The sequence below is a fragment of the Chionomys nivalis genome, chromosome 11, assembly GCF_950005125.1.
Source record: "Chionomys nivalis chromosome 11, mChiNiv1.1, whole genome shotgun sequence".
In the NCBI taxonomy this organism is placed as follows: Eukaryota; Metazoa; Chordata; class Mammalia; order Rodentia; family Cricetidae; genus Chionomys; species Chionomys nivalis.
This window is the reverse complement of record NC_080096.1, coordinates 17,769,484-17,791,862: the sequence shown is the minus strand read 5'-3', so window position 1 is coordinate 17,791,862 and position 22,379 is coordinate 17,769,484. Positions and strand designations below refer to the sequence as shown.

General features: G+C 43.8%; 1 protein-coding gene across 1 annotated transcript in view; it reads right to left on the bottom strand.

Moving 5' to 3' along the window:
* Window positions 1-514: 514 nt before the first annotated feature.
* Maco1 (macoilin 1) overlaps window positions 515-22,379 on the bottom strand; it is a 58,612-nt gene continuing 36,747 nt past the window's right edge. Inside the window, exons 7-11 of the mRNA XM_057784698.1 lie at window positions 11,834-11,992; window positions 10,425-10,607; window positions 8,433-8,553; window positions 4,832-5,006; window positions 515-818 (exon numbers count right to left, since the gene is read on the bottom strand). Of these exons, the coding sequence (XP_057640681.1) occupies window positions 616-818; window positions 4,832-5,006; window positions 8,433-8,553; window positions 10,425-10,607; window positions 11,834-11,992 (841 nt within the window). The 3' untranslated portion in view covers window positions 515-615. The remainder of the gene's footprint in view (window positions 819-4,831; window positions 5,007-8,432; window positions 8,554-10,424; window positions 10,608-11,833; window positions 11,993-22,379) is intronic.

Here is a 22,379-nt window from a genome sequence, read left to right as displayed (position 1 = left end):
ACGTGTTCTAGAACTACACATCAATGGGAATGTCAATACTCCAAACACACCATCACATGGCTTGCAAGCTAGCCTCACCCCTTAAGTCTCCCATGATGCTCCCTTGATCTGTCTGGTCCTTGCAAGGGCAATCTTTTTTTCTATAACAGCAGTATTGTCTTTAATTCAACTATGGAATCAGAACTGTGTCGGGTCATTTAGCCCTCTCCTGATAGAAACTAAGCTTTTGTTGTCATCGTGTGAACACAACATGCAATTTTCTTGCTTATTTAAGAACAAAACAGAGTTGAAAAGCAAAAACTGCTTTTTTTTCCTTCAAGAGGAAACTATGTAAAAATATATAAAAAGGCAAAATTGGCTACTTGAAATCCAAGAATGGTTTTAATGTGTTGGCCAAGAAAAATAAACTGCAAAGTCCTGTGAGGTCTTCTAAAAACTTACAAGAACAACTGATGGGCAGTTCTAATCAGACTTGGATGTTATTTCCCCCCTTTAAAAATGACAACATACACAATCCCACAAAACACAATATCAACATTTTTATCTTGACCGCCAGAGACGCTGCTTTTCGAAGCCTTCTGGTTCCAAATGGTTGGGCAAACACACAGCTGGCCTTCATTTCTTCAGGGGCTGATAGACAGAGGCATTAGGATCGAGTCCAGAGGGGCTTGTCTCCACAAACTTGGAAGAGTAGTGAGGGGACACGGGGCTCAGGGGACTGGTGGCAGCACTGTATGTTATGCTGGGCATGACAGCCATGACTTCGGCTATCTTTTGTTTTAGGTCCTTGATTTCCTGGTCTTTCTGAAGGATTTGCCCTGCAAGATCAAAGAGCCAGCATAAGTGAGGAGGGAGGGCTGGTGCGTGCAATAACGTGCGCGCGCGCGCGCGCACACACACACACACACACACACACAGGTCAGCCCCATGCACTGTCTTATAAAGGCAGGCAAACTTCTGTAAAGTGCCCAATAGTAGGCATTTTTAGGCACTGTGGTTCAGATGCTATGGAAAGTGTTGACCAGTTCTTAGCTTGTGGGGTACAAGAAAGTATCAGCTTCATAGCTGCAGCTCCTGAGCTCGGGTTCTCTTCTGGAAGGCTGGGCTCTGAGTGTTAGACCAAGGAACGTAGACTCAGGACCTTCGATTGGTCACATCAGGTCTCTGACAGAAAGCAGATGACATTCTGGGACGGGTGCCCAGCTTACTGGCAAGATGCTCTCTGACCTCTGCCCAGCATTCAGCTGGCTGCTTCAGCACATCACTAGCTCAGGCCTTCGTGCATCCCCTGTGTATGTGCTAGCTGCTGAGGTTTCCTGATCATCAATCTCAATCAACGTCTGAGTCCTAGATTCTCAACACATCCCCAGCTTTCCCTTATGTTCCATAGTCTCTACAGCATCTAAAACCCAGCATGGCACAGGAGGGCTCAGTGCTCAGACACCTACCCACTTCTCACTTACAACCAAGAAGAAAGGATTCTAAGCACCACCCACTTTATGATGGACGAACAGGGAACAGGAAGCCGTAACACTTGGTCAAGTACTCCCAGTGTACCGCTAGTGACAGAGTTGGGAGCTGACTCTATATCTGGCTGTAGTACCTACATGTCCCATGGCACTCATGCCCCTCCTTGGGCGATGACCCATCATCTCTCTGCCGGATGATGAGCTCTGTGAGGCAGTCTAGAGACTGCGCCTCTTAATTTCCCATTGCTAAATCCCTGCCCCCAGCCCAGTGGAGAGCCAAGGCTTCACAAACCATGCATCTTGTTCAGTCCATCTGCTATTAAGACAGAGCAGGACTGAAGCCAGAACCACCCTGTTCCAAAAACCATGTAATCTCCATCATGCTATGTGCCTCCCTGATCTCCAAGGGAAAGAAAGGGGTTGTGTGTGAGCAGCCCTCACTGTGTGAAGACAACAGTGTGACTGAGGAGTGAGAAGCTGGGTGGCATGTTTCAGAAGGACGGAGTGAGATAAAGAGTCACTCTGTAACCGGGATGAGTAACACTAACAGAAGGAACAGGTTTGGATTTGAATTACGAATCTGGATAGGATCCGGAGGGAGGCAGTGAGAAAGCAGGAGCCAAGAGCAGGAGAAAAGATCTGCACCCTCACTTCCTTCAGGGCCCCGAAGTTTAGAGTAAACGTCAAAGAGCCACTTTCTCTTTGAACACATGAACTCCAGGTGAACAGGTACTTAGTGGCACCTGATAACACGAGCTACTGGTTTTCCCAAGCAAACTTCAGTCTGATTTCTTTAATTAGTAAGAATAAAACACCCCAACAGCTTCAGTGTGGACCCTTCTCTCTTCCCAAGCACTTGTGGGCTAAGACTGGGGTACAGCCATGCCAGGAAGCCTGATGCCCTGGTCCTAGAGTGCTACTTCCATGTCAGGGCATCTTCTCCAAGTGTACAGATCCCAGCAGAGGGTTAGTTAAGCAGAGGTGTTCATTCCTCAGTGCTAAGCCAGACAGGAAAAAGGGCCAGTTGGAGATGAGATGCTCAGCTGCAAGGCAGGGTCCCTGGAAACCCTTCAAGTACCTGTCCCTGGGCATATAGACAAGGCAACCCAATGCCCACTCTTGGCCCCTGCTTAATCACTTGACCCAAGCCTCTCAGGTGGGTTTACTAACTTCTTAGTTTCTCTCTTTTCTAAAGATTCCCAGGCATGGCTGGATGTTCCAGTGACTGATGAATGTCCTTCACCAGGTGTCTCAGGAGCACCCACCAATCAGTGTCTAAAACAAGCACACCCCCTCCTGACTTCCTAGAAACTTTGCTCTTCTGCCTTGGTTCCAGCATCCTAATCCTCTGATCTCTAAGGCAAATCAGCTCTTTTCACACACCGTCCTCCCCTTGCTCTGTATTTCCTTAGATAGGACACAACACTAGTTTCTGAACTGGCTCTGCTGCTCATCTTTCAAGCTGCCATTAGAAGAGCCCGCGTTCTCTGGAAGACCTACAGACTACATTCTTCAGTTTGCTTCAGTCATGGCCTCCAGGCTTGGGATCACCAGAGTCCAGGCCTGGATAGCCCCAAAGCTTTCTTTCCCAGTTTACACTACTCCCCCTAGACTGTGCTCCTCCCCACCATCCCCTGCTCTCGGGATTCATCCCATAAGCCTACTCACTCCTGACTGCACGATGCCTTCTCTACTCTCCCATCTCTGCCATCCTTTCTCTCTGGCTTGCCCTAATGCAGTAATTCTCAAAATTCTCAAAATGTAGCCAGGATTCACAGGGCCCACAGGACATGAAGTACCAAAGCCCTCGGTAGTAAGCACAAGCTGGGCCTCTGGCGAACTGTGCAGAGTATAAAATAAACAAAATAAACACTAAGAGAATGCAAATATTTTCTATTAAGTCAGACAGTAAATTTATATGAAAAATTTAAGACAATGACACTTTTCTCATTTTTTGGACAACAGTTATTTTCATAAAATGCTATTAATGTTAAGATATAATATGCTTGTATCATTTTAAATAGGTTACTAGATGTTTTAAGTTTTAATTTATAGTAGGAAGAAACAGCTAGATAATTTACATGAAATAAGTTTATCCAGGGTGCTCACTAATCTTAAGCACCTGGGCCCTGCTACTCCAGAAGACTCTGGGCTTTCTGGGATGGTAGCTTCTAGAGCTTGGCAGCTTGGGGAGTCCCTATTCAAGTGCCCTTTTATATGGCCCAGGTCAACTAGCAATAGCTTTACTCAATATTCCAACTGATTAGGTGACTAATCAGTTTTTTTGTTTTGTTTTTTTTGGATTTTGAGACAGGGTTTCTCCGTAGTTTTTTTGGTTCCTGTCCTGGAACTAGCTCTTGTAGACCAGGCTGGCCTCGAACTCACAGAGATCTGCCTGCCTCTGCCTCCCGAGTGCTGGGATTAAAGGCGTGCACCACCACCGCCTGGCTGACTAATCAAGTTTTGTGAACAAAAATCCCATTTTCTTTCCATTGGCTCTTGCCACCCACTCTCTGTCAGAAACCTCCCATGCCCTCCATGTTGTTTAAAGTTCTGAGCTCTTTCCACTGGACACTCCTACAAGACCTGGTTGCAGCTATCCCTGCCCCAGCAGACTAGTGAGTCTCTTCCATGCCTATGGGCTTTGCCTTCACTGTTCCTGGCCTCAGTCTGCTCAAACGTTACATGTTCAAGGGCTCCTCTGTGGCTGCCATGTGACGAGAAGTCTCTTTCTTCTTTTCACTTTGTCCACTGCCCTTACAAATACCACAATGGCTTGTTCACTGCTTGTCCATGTTGTCCATGTGTCTATCAGTTATCAGAGACACTAGTAGGTCTCAGCAATTCTCTGTTGAGTGCATGGCCTATGCTCCAGACCGTAGATGCCTCTGTTGCTCTGCCCAAATCAATTCTAGCCTGTTGCAGCTTGGAAGGTCCCATGAAACTATCTTTTCTGCATAGAGGCTTCTTGACCCTCACTCTCCCCATGGTCCTAACCCCTTCTCCTCATTCAGGCTCAGCTTAAACATCAGCTGCCATGCCATGACCCAGCTCTATAGCCTGGTCTAGGCCCTGCCTCTCTGTCCCTACAGACTGCACACACAATGAAGCTGCGGCTCCAGATTTTAACACTGTGCACCCCTTGAGGAGACATCCATAGTCTTCTCTTTAAGTCTAGCACTGGACATGCTCTCATCTCAAATACAGCAGTAGCATAAACTGATCTGACTCCTAAGCTCAACACTGGGCACACATGAACCAAACAGCTTAAGGAACCCAGAGGGGCCCTCTAGTGCAGAGCTCTGAGGGAAGGTCCACTCTACGCAGTCCTGCCACCCCACGGGCGCCTGCTGTTTTCCTACCCTGGGCAATCTCGAGCTGCCGTTTTGCATCACCCAGTGCAGAGAACAGGTCCAGCTTGATTCTTGTCTCTGCGCTGAGGCTGTTCTCCAGGTGCTGCGTCTTGTCTTGCATGGCAGAGAGTGCTGACATTAACACCTCGGTGTCCTTCTCATTTTCTTTGTACTTCCGGAGCTCCTATCAAAAGCATCAAACCAGCGATGTTATGAAATAGCTTTGGCATTGATGTGTATATGTGAGCTTGAACAGACAACCCTGGCACTTTGTGTGTTTACACGTCACTCTTAGAGCATGTGCCATACAATATTCAGATTCTCACATGGCGGGAAAACAATGGCCACCGCTTCCAAATCAAGGACTCTCTTGCAAGACTGACTCAGCAGACACTGCTCTTCTTAGCAAAGAGTGCCTTATGCTGCACTCACATTTCTAAAAATGTGGCTAAAAAATTGCAGAAATATTTGTTATTTTGATAAGGCAAACTTAGAAAAACCCATTTACAATAGTTGGTAATATAGACAGTAAGTATTAAACTTGATTCTTTTTCTTTCTTTTTTTTTTTTGTTGAAACATGGTTTCACCTGCTTCTGCCAAGTGCTAGGATGAGAGGCATTGCCTCCATGCCCGGCCTGAATTTTTTTTTTTTTTTTTTTTTTTGAGACAGGGTTTCTCTGTAGCTTTGGAGCCTGTCCTGGAACTCACTCTATAGACCAGGCTGGCCTCAAACTCACAGAGATCTGCTTGCCTCTGCCTGCCGGGTACTGGGATTAAAGGCGAGCGCCACCAACCACCAACCAGCCTCAATCTTTTTAAAGATAGAAACCCAAACTTATTTCAGAGAACTCAAAAATACAGAAAAATTGAAAGTTAACCATAATCTTTTAATATAACTGAAATCATAGCATATGTACGATGCTAGATAAAGCCTTTTAAAAAGCAAAACCTTAAGATTATTTCAACTATTCAGGTTTCTAAGTGCTGGGTTATAGGCATGTGCCACCACACCTGGCTGGGAAAAAAACCCTTTTGATGGCTCAATGATACTTCTGTATGTACACATCCTGTGCCTTAAGTAAATATCTGCCCTGTTATCAAAACTGTCTCCTTCTTTTTTATGTTTGCACCTCTACACCACTACACTAAATAAGGTATCCAGTCACTGATGAGGTCTTGCCTTTAAAATCCTATGCTGGGCATGGTAGGCCACACCTATAATCTCAGCACATGGTAGGCAGAAGCAGAAGGATTGCCATTAGTTTGAGGCCAACCTGGAAACCTGGGTCACATAACAAGACCCTGTGTTTATGCAAAACAAAAATTCTTTACCAATTTCACAGGAGAGAAGTCATTGCTAACTTTTATAGTCATGTCATTATTGGTTAATAAAAATTTAAATGTTTAAAGGATTTAAATAAACATTTTAAATAGTACATTAATTTTAATTTAAAAAAATTTAATTTTACTTGAATGTATGTATATCTGAGAGTATGTATGCACACCATGTGCTTGCAGGAACATGTGGAAATCAGGAGGGGTCAGACTGGCTGAACTAGAGTTACAGTTGTAAGACACCAAATAGAAAATAGAACCTGGGTCTTCCACCTCTCCTTCACCATGTGGATAACAGGTCATCAGGATTGGCAGTAAGCATGGTGAGCACTTTTAGAGCGTGTGTTTCTTCTGTAAATCATCTGTCTGTGTTCTCCAGTTCTCTTTATATGTTGGTAACTTTCATCAGCTATTTATACTCTAAAAGTGCTATTTTGGGGGTGGGGTTCGAGACAGGGTTTCTCTGTGTAGCTGTGGAGCCTGTCATGGAACCTACCCTGTAGACCAGACTGGCCTCATATTCACAGAGTACTGCCTCTGCCTCCCTAGTGCTGGGAGTAAAGATGTGCACCACCACCACCATTTGGCATAAAAGTGCTATTTTTAATACTCATTGATACCTGTATTTTTTGTTTGTTTTATGTTTTGTTTGTTTGAGACAGCTTCTCTGTGTAGCCCTGGCTGTCCTGAAACTCACTCTGTAGACCAGGCTGTCCTAGAACTCACAGAGATCCCTTTGCTTCTGCTTTCCAAGTGCTGAGATTAAAGTGTGTGCCACTATTCTCAGTGAATATCTCTCTCATTTTTAAAATTTTTTTGTATCTTTAGTGTATGAATGTTTTGCCTGCAATGTATATCTGTTTGCCACATGTGAGCCTGGTCCTTGGGGAGGTCAGAAAAGGGCATTAGATCCTCACAGAGGCAGCTGTGAGCCACTCTGTAGCTGCTGGGAATTGAACCCAGGTCCTCTGCAGAGCAGCCAGTGCTCGACTACCCAGTGACCTAGTTTTCCAGGGCCTCCTCCCCAAGTATCTCTTTTTTAAAAAAAATAATAATTTATTTACTTTTATTTCATTTACACTGGTATTTTGCGGGCATGTATGTCTGTGTGAAGGTGTCATATCTTGGAGTTAGAGACAGTTGTTAGTTGCCATGCAGATGCTGGAATTTGAACTGGAGTCCTCTAGAAGGGCAGCCAGTGCTCTTGACCATCCAATGACCTATCTCTCCAGCCTCCGGAGTATCTCTATCTTATTCAACTCTTTTTGGCTGTTGTTTATGAGTTTGTTTAAAGGGTTTTTTTGTTGTTGTTTTGTTTTTTTGGTTTTTGTTTTGTTTTGTTTTTTGTGACTGGGTTTCTCTGTAGCTTTGGAGCCTGTTCTGAAACTAGCACTTACAGACCAGGCTGGCCTCGAACTCACAGAGATCCACCTGTTTCTGCCTCCCAAGTGCTGGGATTAAGGCATGTGCCACCACCACCCGGCTTGTCTACAGTTTTTATGCTTGGGAAGTCTTCTTGTGTCTCAAGATCAAATAATACTTTATTTTCCCCTATCTTTTCTTTTTCTACATTCAACTCTTTATTTAGAATTTCCTTTTCTGTGTTAGTAAAGCTCTAATTTTATTCCCCACTTGTTCAATTATTCAAAATCCATTTACTAGCTCATCTTGTCCTTTCCTGCCATTCTCTAAAGCCACCTTTACTACATACTTAAGCTCCGTCTCAAATCATCCATTACTCCCCTGGCTTGCCAGTGTTTTCCTATCAGTCTCATACAATTTAAATTACTATGTTCTTTACAAAATGACATTAATTTAAAATGCCACCTTGAAAAGTTGTTAGCAAGTTCTTGGTTAAGGTACACAACCCACAAAGCTAGTTAGTTATCTATGTCCACAGCACTGGCATCTTTCCTCCTCATGTTCAGTACTACCTGCCTAGTCAGAGCCACAGCATGGCTGTGGACAGGTCAGGAAAGATCTAAGGAGAGATGCAGGTCCCATAGGAATTAACCTTGTCTATAGCCTTAAAAAGCTAAAGGCATGCCTGCTAAGACAGATTCTGAGCTGATACGTGCAGCAGACTATCAAAATTTGCAGCTCATGTTAGAACCTGGCTGCATCAAACAGAACAAGGTTGGAACTTTAAGTCTCCTTCTGTGTAGATGATGAGACAGAGGTCTGGTGTGAGGTGCTGATCTACACTGGAGCACATACACTGGCAGGCTGGAGGGGACTGGGTGATGGAAGGCCCTTCCCCCACCTCCTCCTCACCTGAACCTTCAGTTCCAGTTCCCTGATCTGCTCCTCTTTCACCTTCATGTCCATTGTGAGCTTCTTGCCCTCAGCTTCTAGCTCTCTGATCCGACTCCGTAAGGTTTCGGTGCACTCTCCCCTTTTGAAAAAGACAGAGGAAACAAGGTTTATAGTTTCCCCTATCATAGGAGATTGGTTTGAAGACCACTGTGGATACAGAATCTACCCACGCTCAAATTCCTCATATAAAATAGCAGTTTCTGCATAGACTGTCCATAATGCCATCTCTAAATTACTAATAGCCAGCACAATGTAAAACTAGATGAAGTGTTGTAGCTGTGCCGTAGGTTAGGGCTGACGACAAGAAACCATGTGTTTATGCTTTGCAATCTAGCTTTTCCAGTGTTTCCTTTTATATCTTTCTGAGACAGAATTTAATATGTAGCACATACTGGCCTTGACCTTGCTATCCTCCTGCCTCAGTCTTTCATCAGAGCCATCCCTCACCACACCCAGCTCTCAAGTCCTCTCTGCAGTAGACTCCATCTGTGGAGCTGGCAGGTAGGCAGCGTGCGCTTACTGCAGGACTCACACACTCGTCTTAGATTCTAGGCTCTGCATGATGATTATTATAATGTTCCCCAGACAGGGTTTCTCTGTGTAACAGTCCTGGGGGCCCTGGTGCTCACTCTGTAGACCAGTCTGAGCTCAAACTCAAGAGATCCGCCTGCCTCTGCCTTCGAGTGCTGGGTTTAAAAGCATGCACCACCACAACCTGGTGGGTCTGCCCAATTTTAACTTTTGGCTCAATATGCTTCTCCCCACTATTATTTGAAAATTTCAACAACGATCTAAAATAATTATTCTTTCTTTTTTTTTTTTTTTTGAGACAAGGTCTCTCTATGTTCCCCTGGCTGACCTGAAACTCACTTTGTGGACCAGGTTGGGCTCAAACTTACAAAAAGATCTGTTTGCCTTTGCCTCCCAAGTGCTGGGATTAAAGGTATGGTCACCATACCCAGCTTTTTTTTTTTTTTTTTTTTGGTAGTTTTTCGACACAGGGTTTCTCTGTAGCTTTGGAGCCTGTCCTGGAACTAGCTCTTTTAGACCAGGCTGGCCTCGAACTCACAGAGCTCCGCCTGCCTCTACCTCCTGAGTCCTGGGATTAAAGGCGTGCGCCACCACCGCCCGGCCATGCCCAGCTATTTTTAAATCTGTATTGTGTCTATGTGTACTATGGAGGCCAGAGGTCAACCTCAGGTGTTATCCCTCAAAAGCCACCCACTTTGTTTTCTGAAACGGGGTCTCTGGGAAGCTGGTCAGTGAGTCCCAGGGATCTGCTGTCCAGGACTCCCCAGTGACAGGACACAAATGTGCACTACCTCACCTGCCTTTTTATTAGGTTGCTGAGCACGCCACCCCAGTTTTTTTACATGGGACTGAAAACAGGTCCTTATGCTCGCACTTCAAGCACTGTGGAACTGAGCTATCTCTTCAGAGCCCTCTAAAATACTCAGGGTTGGAGAGAGGCTCAGCAGTTAAGAGCACTTACTGTTCTTTCAGAGGATCCACACTTGATTCCTAGCAGCCACATGATAGCTCACAGCCCTCCAGCACTCCAGTTCTAGGAAATCTAATGCCTTCATGGGTACTGCACACATGGCGCAGACATACATGAGGCAAAATACTCATATACAAAAAATAAATTAAATATATTAATCTAAAAATAATTTTAAGCTCCTCAAAATCACCCACATCTGTGTTGGAAGCACTAACAGTCTTGTAAAGAACAGACTGCAGATGGGTCTCAGAGCATTTAGATACCACACAGAAAAGGAGAGAAAGCTTGTCAGGAATATGGGGTAGGGTGAGTCCTTCATCACTCAGAAATGAAAGGTTGGAGAGCAGTGTGAGCTGGAACAAAGTAATCCATCCACACAAACTATTGTCTGTCCCGCCCAAGCATCAAATCCCCAACCTTGATTAAACACCACAGTGGCACGGACATACCTAGATGCGGCCGCAAAGGCAACAGCCCGCGCAGCAGTGGCTTCTTCTAACTTCTTCCTCTTTTTCTCCTCCATTAACTGTTTTTCTACAAAGCTTCGGGCTTCCTGCTCAGCTTTTAGCTTTTTCTCCAGCTGGCTGATATTCTGTTTGTCTTTTTGCTTCATTTGTACAGCATTATGTAACCTAAGTAGAAATAATTGTCACACAGAATCTTCTGATAGAGAGATTCACCATGAACCACTGCCTCTATGTAGCCTCTGTTAGGCAGCTGTACATGGGAGGTTCACACAACAAAGTATCAACTTCCAGAGTGCCAGAGAAAACACATGGTCATTACTACTTAACGGCTTCTAAACACTAATAAGCTACCTGCTTTATGTAACCCAGAGCCAGCCCTGCCCGCCACTGTTAGGTGATCTATAGCAAGCAGGCAGAAGACACTGCTGGAAAGCGTCTAACAGAGCAGGAGGTAACTGCAGAGTTCATTCCAGTGCTCCAGTACACTGGGAAAGAAACAGTCAGACCAAAGACAGTCCTGTCCAATCTAAAGTGGGTGGGAGGGGAAGGTCTTCTTTTTTTTTTTTTTTCCAGTTATTTTTTTTTTTTAGGCAAGGTCTTAGTCTGCAGCCTAGGCTGGCTTTGAACTTGAGGCAATACTCCTGGCTCAGCCTCTTGAGCTGTGGAATTACAGGTGTACACTACCACACTGGCCCTTCTAAATTACAGCCATGCATCAGCCTTTCTTTGAAAAAAGGTGCAAGGCCTTTCCTCATGCCATAAAATTTCCCCCAGCTTCACAGGGCAAAGTGAGGGAGCTAGTCACCAGAGGCCAGTGCTGAGAACTGCAGAAGTTGCCCAGAATGATGGAGGGGTTTCGTGCATGTTGTAGCCTAGTGTTAGAGCTAACTCCTAGAACTGTGAGTGTAATCTTCATGGGGAAGCCTGTGAGGCATCAATGCTACAGAAATACAGTGCTTAGAGACTGGAGAGATAACCTTACACTGAGTCAGCAACTAACCCCAAAATGAATTTAAGGGAATTCACACAGAAGAGCAGGCTACTGACTGTTTCTTCAAATAAAACCAAAGCTCAATGTCATTTTTAGTTCTGACATTCATAGTCTCATTCTTAGGAAAGGATCAAGATTTTCAAATAGTAGCAAAACTCCTTATCAAGGTTACTTACCACAAAAGCTTAATAACTAATATTAAATAGTTAAACTACATTATCAAAGTAAAATAATATTAATAAACTCTTGTTGGATTGAAGTGTAGACTTAATGAGAACACTCAGCATCTACCAGTCAGTAAGCAGAAAATATTGGGCCATGTCTCCTGGTCGACCTGAGTCTGTGTGTCCCCCTGGTAACAGGAGGCACTGCCCAAGGCTGATGTGGCACACACACTTACTTATTCTGCAGCAGCTCGTTTTCCTGTCGGAGCTGGCCCATTTCTGAACGGATCCCTCGTTCCGTGTTTGAGAGAGAGCTGATCTGACTGCGCAGCTCTTGTTCCACTTGCCGGCTGGCTTGCAAGTCAGCCTTTAGCTTTTTAATGTCTTGCTCCAGCCTAGGAAGGGGAGAAAGGGAGATTTTCATCTGAGAAAGGGCCCGAGGGCTCATCGAGGGTCCTCACTGGACTGATCCCTGCGATATGCTTACTTCTATGGCATGACTCCCTTCACAGGAGTCCATGGCTGGGACACTGCGAGTACCTGAGCTGTGTGTAAAGGAAGAGAGAAAAAGAAGGGTTAAACACTAAAGTCCCCTCTCCACTGCTGACTTCCTTAGCAAGTTAAGTCTGCCAAAACAATGACTCAAGCCACTGACTTTGCTTTTCCACACTCTCCTAAATCAGATTGCACTGTGATTGTGTCCCCACCTTCCTGGAGGGGCTCCCAGAACACAGGACCCCCATCCATCTCCTGAAAGTGCTAGCCTCCTTGTTAAGGAACATTCACACTTTTGGTGATTATGGCAGAAGAGCTCATTAAGGCTCCACAACAGAAGGGACTAGTAAGAAACTATGGGCTAAGACCTACCTTACTCTACCATTCCTTACTTCTTGCTCCATCTAGCCAATAGTAATGCTATTTTCCATGATGTGCACTAGGGCTCTACACATAAACAAGCAGTGAAAGGAACAAAAGGGCAACATCAAGTCCCTTCTTCACAGGAAGGTTTTATAATTTCAATAGAGGCCAAAAAACAGATGATTAAATAATCAGACAGTAACACAAAGGCTGCAGTTAGACACATAGTAGGAGGAAGAACAGCACAGCCACGGTTCCTCACTGCTCCCTACAGTCACAGCAATGTGCACTAATCGGTAGACCGAAGGCCACCTGCAACGATTACTCCTATTTTTCCCAGATGAAGAAATATAGGTAAGAAAAATCTTGCAGTTCAAGATCCCAGACAGTGACCCCTGGATCCATTCTCTTTCCCATCAGCTTGCCCACAGTACAGAAGTGTCATCTGTACTCTGCGGAGCCTGGGAAAGGCTGGGCAGAGAGGATGGGAATGGTTAGTAGCTTTTACACAAGCAGGGAAGAAGGGTTCTAAAAGGAGTGGGCATACTCAAAACTTCAGCCGCATCAACAGTCACACGTATTCAGAGACAAGTCCTCAGTTTGGTGCCTGAGGAGGACTACAGTAGAAACAGCAGGGAAGGCTTAGATGGGTCTGTGACAGCAGAGCTGAGGGTCAAGCCTAGGATGCACACATGTGAAGCTCTGAGAAGAGGCATTTTTCTACCGAGATGCAAATGTCCAGATGGACAAACATCAGTTTTTGTATGCAGAAACTCAATCCTAGGTTTTAAAGACAACCTGGGGCCTTGCTTATGCTAAGCCACACTCAACCACTGAATTACCCCAACACCTGTTAAAACTCCTTGTGTGCTTCTAATCCAGCATACTAACAGAATTAAGACTTATGGGAGGCAATGGATCTCTCTTTGGAGCTTTTAGCTCCACAGACTACAAACACATACTTTTTAAAAAAGATTTATTTATTTACTTATTTATTTATACAATATTCTGCCTATATGTAGATATACATATACAGAAGAGGGCACCAGATCTCATTCTAGATGGTTGTGAGCCACCATGTGGTTGCTGGGAAACTCAGGACCTCTGGAAGAACAATCAGTGCTCTTAACCACTGAGCCATCTCTCCAGCCCCAAAGATGTTTTATTAAGTACAAAGTCCTTAGAAATTAATACTCAGTCAGTAATGCTCCCTGGACTCTCAGAGAACAAAGAACAATTTTCTTCCCCTACCTACCATTAGACAACCTAAAAACAAGCCTCAAGGCCCCAGTCATGTTGGGAGTGAGAGTCTGGCCTAGAAACCTCGAGTTCCAGTAGCACTGCCTGGTCTCCTGCCAGGGCTTACTCCCTGGGGAAGGGCCAGAGGTCCACATCACACCACACTGTCCCTATCACCAGGGTTATTCCAGTTCAGTGTACTCTCAGATCAGCACTGAGACCATAGCCATGCTGTCCCTCATAGACCTGAAGTAACCCAAGGGCTATATTCCAAACAGGTTGGTTGTGTCGGGTTCATTACATTAAGAAGTCTCGCTGAAGGGACGTTAGCCTCACAGAGGAAGAACTGCACTGTCTGTGAAAAGGCAAGTTCCTCACTGAGGACAGAGACAATATGGTCTGGGAATGGGCTCTATCACTGGGCTTCCAATGGCCCCGCTGTCAACTCCATGACCTGGGCAAGGAAGGCACACAGTCTTGCTGTTTCCTAACCTGCAGCTGGCCATCTCTACGGTTCCTCCCTCTTGCTCTAGGATTTCTTGGCCTGATACACTTACAAATGGCTGCTAAGCTGCACTAGATGCAGACATGGGATCTGGTTCCACAGCACAGCCTGCCACTGGAGACAAAGGAAAACTCCCTTCAGAGGCTACATTTTAATAATTTTGTAGTTACCACTGTCTTTCACTTTAAAAATCTTTTTTTTGTTTTGGTTGGTTGGTTTTTCCCCGAGACAGGGATTTTCTGTGTTGCCCTGGCTGTCCTGGAACTTGTTCTGTAGACCTGGCTGGTCTCAAACTTGCAGAGAAATCACAGAACTTGGCCTCTGACACTCAAGAGCTGGATTATAAGACATTTGCCACCACGACCCGGCTCATCTTAAAATCACTAAAAACCGGGCTAAAGAGAGATGGCTCAGCAGTTAAGAATACTGGCTGCTCTCACAAAGATCCTGAGTTCAATCCCCAGCAACCACATGGTGGCTCACAACCATCTATAAAGAGATCTGGTGCCCTTTTCTGCCCTGCAGGTGTACATGCAGGCAGATCACTGTATCCATGATAAATAAATAAATCTTTTTTTTAAATCTCTAAAAGCCTATTTTCCTACCACAAACTAAGAATAATAATCTTCATTCTGTTTTGAAGTTTCTGGAAAATTGCAATAATCTAAAGAGTTTTAAGAACAAAAGGTACAAACATAGTTTTTGTAAAACATAAAAACAGTGCTTTAAGAAAATGTTTCCACTTATTTATTTAGTATGTACATTTACATGTGTGCACGTGTGGAGGTCAGAGGTCAAGTTCTGCGAGATTTTCTCCTCTTCCAGTGTTGAGTTCCACTACTCAAGCCATCAGCTTGGCAACAGTGCTTTTCCCTCTGAACCATCTCACTGGTCTCCCACAATGACTTTTTAGAAGTGAAATTCTGTGAGAATTCTGTCGAAGTCAACCCAGCATTACTACACAACAAAAACAGAAAGTTACAAAAATGTGTTCCCTTTGTTTAAAGCAACACAAGAACCACTTCAGAAGTACACACTTATGTAAGATATGTACACTCTTGTGTGTCTGTGTCATACTGCGGTGGGAAACTGCTTGCTTGGGCTGTTGAGGTTGAACTCGGGGCTTCTCGCATACTAGACTTCTCTCATTGAGCCACATTTCTAGCCCTGGAAATGGTTTCTTTATTTTTACTTACTTATTTTTAAGGCAGGAACTTACAATATAGTCCAGGATAGCCTGAAATTTAAAATGCAGAGCGAGCTGGGCTCACAGATCCAACTGTCTCTGTCTCCAGTGTGCTATGATTAGAAATGGTTTATTTTGAAAATATAAAACTTATAAAAATATTATATTTCATCGGGAAGTGGTGGCACATGCCTTTAATCCCAGCACTGGGGAGGCAGAGGCAGGCGGATCTCTGTGCGTTCGAGGCCAACCTGGTCTACAAGAGCTAGTTTCAGGAGAGGCTCCAAAGCTATAGAGAAACCCTGTCTCGAAAAACAATGAGTGTATATATTATACACACACATAATATTATATTATATTTCTTATAAGAAATAGAACTAGCCAAGCAGTGATGGCATAGAGCTTTAATCCCAGCACTCAGAAGGCAGAGGCAAGAGCATCTCTATGAGCTCAAGGCCAGCCTGGTCTACAGAGCAAGTTCCAAAGATAAGCTCCAAAGCCACACAGAGAACTCCTGGAACTATTGTCACTAGCTTCACCCAGAAATACTGTTTTCAAACTGCTACAGTAAACTGAGTTAAGATCAGTGTTCCTGTCAGAGAAACACTGGACTTGAGAATCACAGCCTAATGACACAAGTTGATGTGCTAATAGCAATTCTTAGGAACCTCAAAAACTCATAATCCAAACATCTCAAACGCTGACAAAATAAACTATTAGCTAAAGGTCAGGCCGAGCTGTACAGCAAAACCTTGGCTCAAAAACACAAGTCAAAACTTACCATGAGTAATTGTTCATGGACTCTCTACAAAAAACTTTAACTCTGAAATTAAATTTTTACTCAAATAGCTGGCAAAATGATTGACAATCTCTTACTGGATTTAACTCCCCCCACCACCCCAAAACAGGGTTTCTCTGCAGCTTCGGAGCCTGTCCTGGAACTGTAGATCAGGTTGGCCTCGAACTCACTGAGATCTGCCTGCCTATGCCTCCCGAGTGCTGGGATTAAAGGTGTGCATCACCACTGCCTGGCCTGCATTTAACATTTTACTGTGAGGATGAGACCCACTCAGCATCAAAAAACTCTAACCAAAAAATTCAAAATGTAAATAACTTGCACTCCTCTTGTCTGAGCTAAATCGCACATCTTGCATTTGGTGTAATTCTTTCCTATTTTTCTACTTTTCATACATGTTGTTACATTTATAATGAAGGTGGGTTACACATATACAGTTTGCATATCAGATGTACCTTTGCCTACTCACAGACATCTTCCTTAAACTACTACACAGTGCTCCACTGTATGGGGCTAGCGGTGGGTAAAGGTACTTTCCGGAACCCACACCATGAAAGGAGTTGTCCTCTGAACTCCACACACACCACATCATAAGCACATTCCCTCACATAAACACATGATAAATAAATGAGAAAAAGTTCCACTGTATAATGTACTTACACAGTCTCCCTCCTTCTTTTTAGATAGGGTCTCGCTCTCTATATAAAATCCTGGCTGGTCTGGAACTCATCTTATAGACCAGGATGTCCTTGAACTCAAGAGATTAGCCAGCCTCTGCCTCCTGAGTACTGGGATTGACAGGTACCATCATTTCCAGCTACTCTATTTTCTAATATGGCTCAGTTTTATCTGCTTAGTAGAAGGACGGATGCTGGGGATTTTAAGAGAACTATGTGAATTAGGAAACTGAACTAATCAATCAGCCAAGTGCTAGGAATATTTATTAAGCAGATGTGACTATCTGTCATGGCACATTTAACTCCCTTGGTGAAGGTCACACTTCCCTAGGTAAAACGCACACATACCATTTACTGTATGAATTAAGAAGCTCTGATTAAGTTAAGAGGGTGATGTGATATCTTCAAATGTACTCATTACAGTCTATTCAACTGCCAATAACCTAAACTAGAAGCAAGTGACTAGAGAGAAAACTTGTTTTCAATCCTCAAAAATAACAGTTTATAACCCTCAAAAATAATTCCAGTGGGCTGAAGAGATGGTTCAATGGTTAAGAGTACTGGTTGCTCTTCCAGAAGTCCTGAGTTCAATTCCCAGAAACCATGTATCATGAGATTCAGTGCCCTTTTCTGTATTGCAGGCAGAATACTGTATACATAATAAATAAATCTTCAAAAAAAATAATAATGATTTCAGTAAGCAAGGATGAAAGGATGGTGGATAGTAATTCCCATACCATACTTGGACCTCCTTGTCTCAAAACTAAGCCTGTTCTATCCTATCAGGGATTCTGAAGGGATGAAGGGAACTCTTCCAAGAAGTGGTAGTCTCATCAAGCCTGGGTCTGTCCTGTGGAACTGCCACTCTGGACAGATCAGTTCTATGGATCTTTGTCTAGATTCTAACCTCTTCCTCACTTGGTCACGACAACCTGTTAGTTACTCCACAGACACTTGGAAAGATTCAAAGGCTATGGAAGCTCTGAAGCACTCACCTGGCTCATCATAGCTGGAACCAATCTATAGAAGCACTCCCACAGGTCCCCAGGCCAGGATGCAGGGCACCTAGGATGCAAATCTGCCAAGCTGAGGGCTCCTCTTACCTACTCTAACCTTCATCTGTTCCCCAATCCTACCCAAGAAAGCAGGCTCTTAAGTAGTTAATAATTAGTTAACTTCAAGAGGAAAGATTTACATTTTAAGGGAATCTCCAGACTGGCTGAAGGAATGAAGTGCAGATGATAGCAGCAGGCAAGGTAAAGAACCCCCTACCCCCTCACAGTTCTCAAGTGCCAGCTTATACTTGGAAAGGATATTTTAAATATCTGAAAAGGTAGAGCGATCCAGAATCTAAATGTCTGTATTTCTCTGGTGACTACCTTGAATTACACACCACAACAAAGACTCGAACTTGGCTGAAGTCTAAAGGTCTCTAATGGTGCTATCAAAAACCTCAAGCTTTTATAAAGCCTGACTGAGCACAGAGAGGCTGAAGGCATGGTGTAGTACGTTTTGACAAAATGAAGATCTGTGAGAAACAAGCTGATCTTTTCTAAATAGGAATTTACCAAGAGGGGAGGGGGAATTCCAACCACTCTAGGAGTCATGCACAACCATGTGTCTCTGTAGGCTGCTGGCTTCTAGACCATTCCCTGCTTCTAGTAGCAAATGAAAGGGTGTCTGAAAGCCATGTCTAAGACTTGTAACTGAGGCAAGTTTCACTACTGATCTGTTCCCAGACACCTACCTGTAATTGTACTGTAGGAACAGAGAATTCCAACCACTTTTCAAGGCCCGGTTATAAGAGGAACAAAAGTCAAACTCCAGCACTATGTGCTCATAGTGCCTTCTGGTGGAGCCTTAGGGCCTCATAGTCAGTGGCAGTGCTCACTGCTTTGCACTGGACGCCTGCCATTCTGGTGTTGAATTTGCTTGTGTACACATCTTATTCTTTTTTTCCCTTTTTTTTTTTGTTGTTGTTTTTTGTTTTGTTTAGTTTTTGGTTTTGGCTACATTCTTTGAAGCCTGAAACTATCCATGCTAAAACATTCATGCCACTAATCCTCACACGGTGATCCTCAATGTCCTACTCAGTACTTGGGACCAGTGTTGTACCTCTGGAAGTAATACAACCACAACTGATGGCCAGATTTTCTTTTTCCTTTCTTTTCTTTTTTTTTTGTTTGTTTTTTGAGACATGGTTTTCCAGTACCTACAGAGTCAGGAATGGAACTCGCTCTGTAGACCAGGCTGGCCTCAAACTCACAAGAGATCCATCTGCCTCTGCCTCCTGAGTGTTGGGATTAAAGGTGTGCGCCACCACCACCTGGCAATGGCAGCATTAGGAGACAGGGTAAATGTGTGTGCTTGTGAAGAAGGCAGACACACATGAAAAGAACCAATGGAGAACCTCATCCAGATAAGAACTAATGCCATCAGTAGTCCCTTGTGTGTGCTTGTGAAGAAGGCAGGGCTTGTAGGTAAAACAAAGAAGAAATCCAGACAATCCTCCATACCAGTTTCCACTCCCTTTTCAGTCACACTGACAGCACAGGCAGCCAGGGGTCTGTCAGGGTAAAGTGTATGCCATGCATGTGGTGGACATGCCCCTCCTTATGTGAGGTCTACACTGACTGGAAGCTGCTCTGATACAGTTTATCAACCACAGTTTTGATAAATACCAAAGTGAAGCTGCCTTGTACCTTACTGCTGGACACCAACTGCTTACCAGGCACAAATGCCCAAAAATAAATAACATCCTGATAACCTGATAATTAAGTGAAACTGTTAGAAAGTATCTGTTCCATCAATGCCAAACACAAACAGCAAGCACATTAATTTTCCTTACAGAATAGAGCAGGCCATCACACGCTAAAATTTTGATGAGTGGTGGTTTTATTTATAATAAAATTAATGGGAAAAAATACACAGTCAGGTGTGGTGGCATATGTCTTTAATCCCAGCACAAACATCTCTGTGAGTTAAGAGGCCAGCCTGGTCTACAGAGTGAGTTCTGGGACAGCCAGAGCTATTACAGAAAAACCCTGTATTGAAAAATCAAACTGCCGGGCGATGGTGGCGCACGCCTTTAATCCCAGCACTCGGGAGGCAGAGGCAGGTGGATCTCTGTGAGTTCGAGACCAGCCTGGTCTACAGAGCTAGTTCCAGGATAGGCTCCAAAGCCACAGAGAAACACTGTCTCGAAAAACCAAAAAAAAAAAAAAAAAAAAATCAAACTAACCAACCAAAAATACAAGCAAGCAAGCAAATAAACAAACAAAAACAACAATAAAAAACCACAAACCACAAGTCCAAAAACCAGCATCTTAAAGGGATGTGATTAAACTTGGTAGTTTTTATGAAAAATCTTTAAAATGGACTAGCAAGATGACTTAGTGGGCAAAGGTGCTTGCTGCCTAGCCTGATGACTTAAGTTTGATTCCTAGACCCCAGACAGTTCCAAGCAGAGAACCAATTCCTGCAAGTACCCTGACCTCAACACATGCATGGGCAGAAGCAAAGGTCCTTTATATTTCATTATTTCATGTTTCTGACTTGGATCTGTTTGAACAGCAACTAGCAAGATGGAATGGCCTTGTGACGGGAGGAAAACTGCCATTCTCCCTTTATAAAAGAAATCAGGCTGGAGCAGCAGCTCAGTAGGCAAGAGAATCTGCTGGTCTTGCAGAAGACCCAGGTTTGGTTTTCCATTCCTGGCACCCACATGACATCTTACAACCATACAGAAATCCATCTCCGGAGAAGCTGATTTGTCATTTGAGGGCAGCAAGGGACACATGTGGTATCCAGACACACATGCAGGCAAAACACCCACACATATAAAATAAACTTGTTTTAATCCTAAGAGCCCCAGATGACAAAGGAAAAGAAGAGTCTAAGGGGCTCCTAGGAGATTTGTAAAAGACTAAGATAAACTTACAATGATAGGCAAAGTACCTGAAAAGTCCATTTCTAACTGACAGCATGAGCAATAATTCAAGAATAAGGTTCCTCTTCAAGGTTACCGCCCTTTAGAGAATCCACTGCAGTCCCTCAGCTGGAAACCTCAGTTTTAGAGCTCTGACACAATGGGGTGGAAGCTTTTCTGAGCCAGCCAGCATCCCTTCTCAACTTCAGTGAGGCTGTTTCTGTCCTAGAGACTGCAGCTTCAACAGGGTAAACTCTCAGAACCTATCATTCCTGCGCTTCTTATATGAACACAAGTTCTCCATTATTTATCTATTCAAAATCACTATCTTCCTGTTGGGATCATTAGATGTAGAGACATTATACACACTACATGTATAGACTCTAATACACTATATAGTACTCACGTCACACAGTAGCCCTACTTTAAGTATAAATCATGCTCCTACTACAACGATTATATTTGAGACTATAGTTTCAAAATTCTTTCAATGCTTAAAATAAGCACAACCTGTCTTGTGAATTAATATAAACAAGACTAACTAAATAAAGCTACAGAAAACTAAAATATTATGGACATAGCAGAAAATGAAAATAAGCCAGGTCTGCCAAAGTATACTTGCTCAGACAGAGTGCCAGACAAATATAAATTAAGTATGTTTCCAAAGAGACAAAAAACAAACCACTAAACTTTTAAAAATAGACTTATGAATCTACGGTTTATTTTTTTCCACTTAGTACTTTCCAAATAATCTAGTAGTCACTTTCTCTAACACATTTAATCTAATCTGGATAGCACCTCTAAGTGTCTGGCTTTCACCATCCTCATTCTAAAATTTCACACTTTTATCTCTTAGCTGGGAAAGATTCCATTTGAAATGACCTAATGCATCCCCCTGAAGCAGAAAGGCCTGTTGTGGTGGGGTCAGCAGGCCAGCCTGCAGCAGCAATAGTATGTCACCTGCACATCTCTTCCGAGATCAGATTTTCTTCCACCCACTATTCCTGACACTCAAGCAAAATGTAGTCAAATACAAAGAGCATAAGCAAATGGAGGCTCTCCTTTCTGTGCTGGAGGGAATGTTCCCATCTAAGGTGCTTCTGGGAGAGAAGGAAGAACAGAAATGTGAAATCTGAGTTCTTGGCAGGAGCCTAGTCCTGGGCTGACAGAGCCAGGCCCAGCAGGACAGAGAAGGAAGACAAGGTAGATTTCTCTCTGCTCTTGCTGAGAGGAGGCCTAAGCCAAAATCCCTTGGCCCTGGACATAAGCAACTGAGAGCTGGAGCGAATGGCCAGCAGGACAATAATCTCCCAGAAGTTCTTCCCTGGTCTTCTCTCTGGAGCTTCCAGGTTCCTTTCCCTTCTTGCAAAGCCTGTAAAAAATGTAGGGACAGATGCCCAAATGTAAAACTAGAATCCAAGGAAAGGGCATGGCAGTGGAAAGTTTTTCTTTTTCCTTTTTTTGTTGTTTTTTTTTTGTTTTGTTTTCAAGACAGGGTTTCTTTGTGTAGCTCTGGCTTTCCTGGAACTCACAGAGATTCGCCTGTAACTGGAGTTACAGACAGGTGTGAGCTGTCATGTGGGGGCTGGAAAT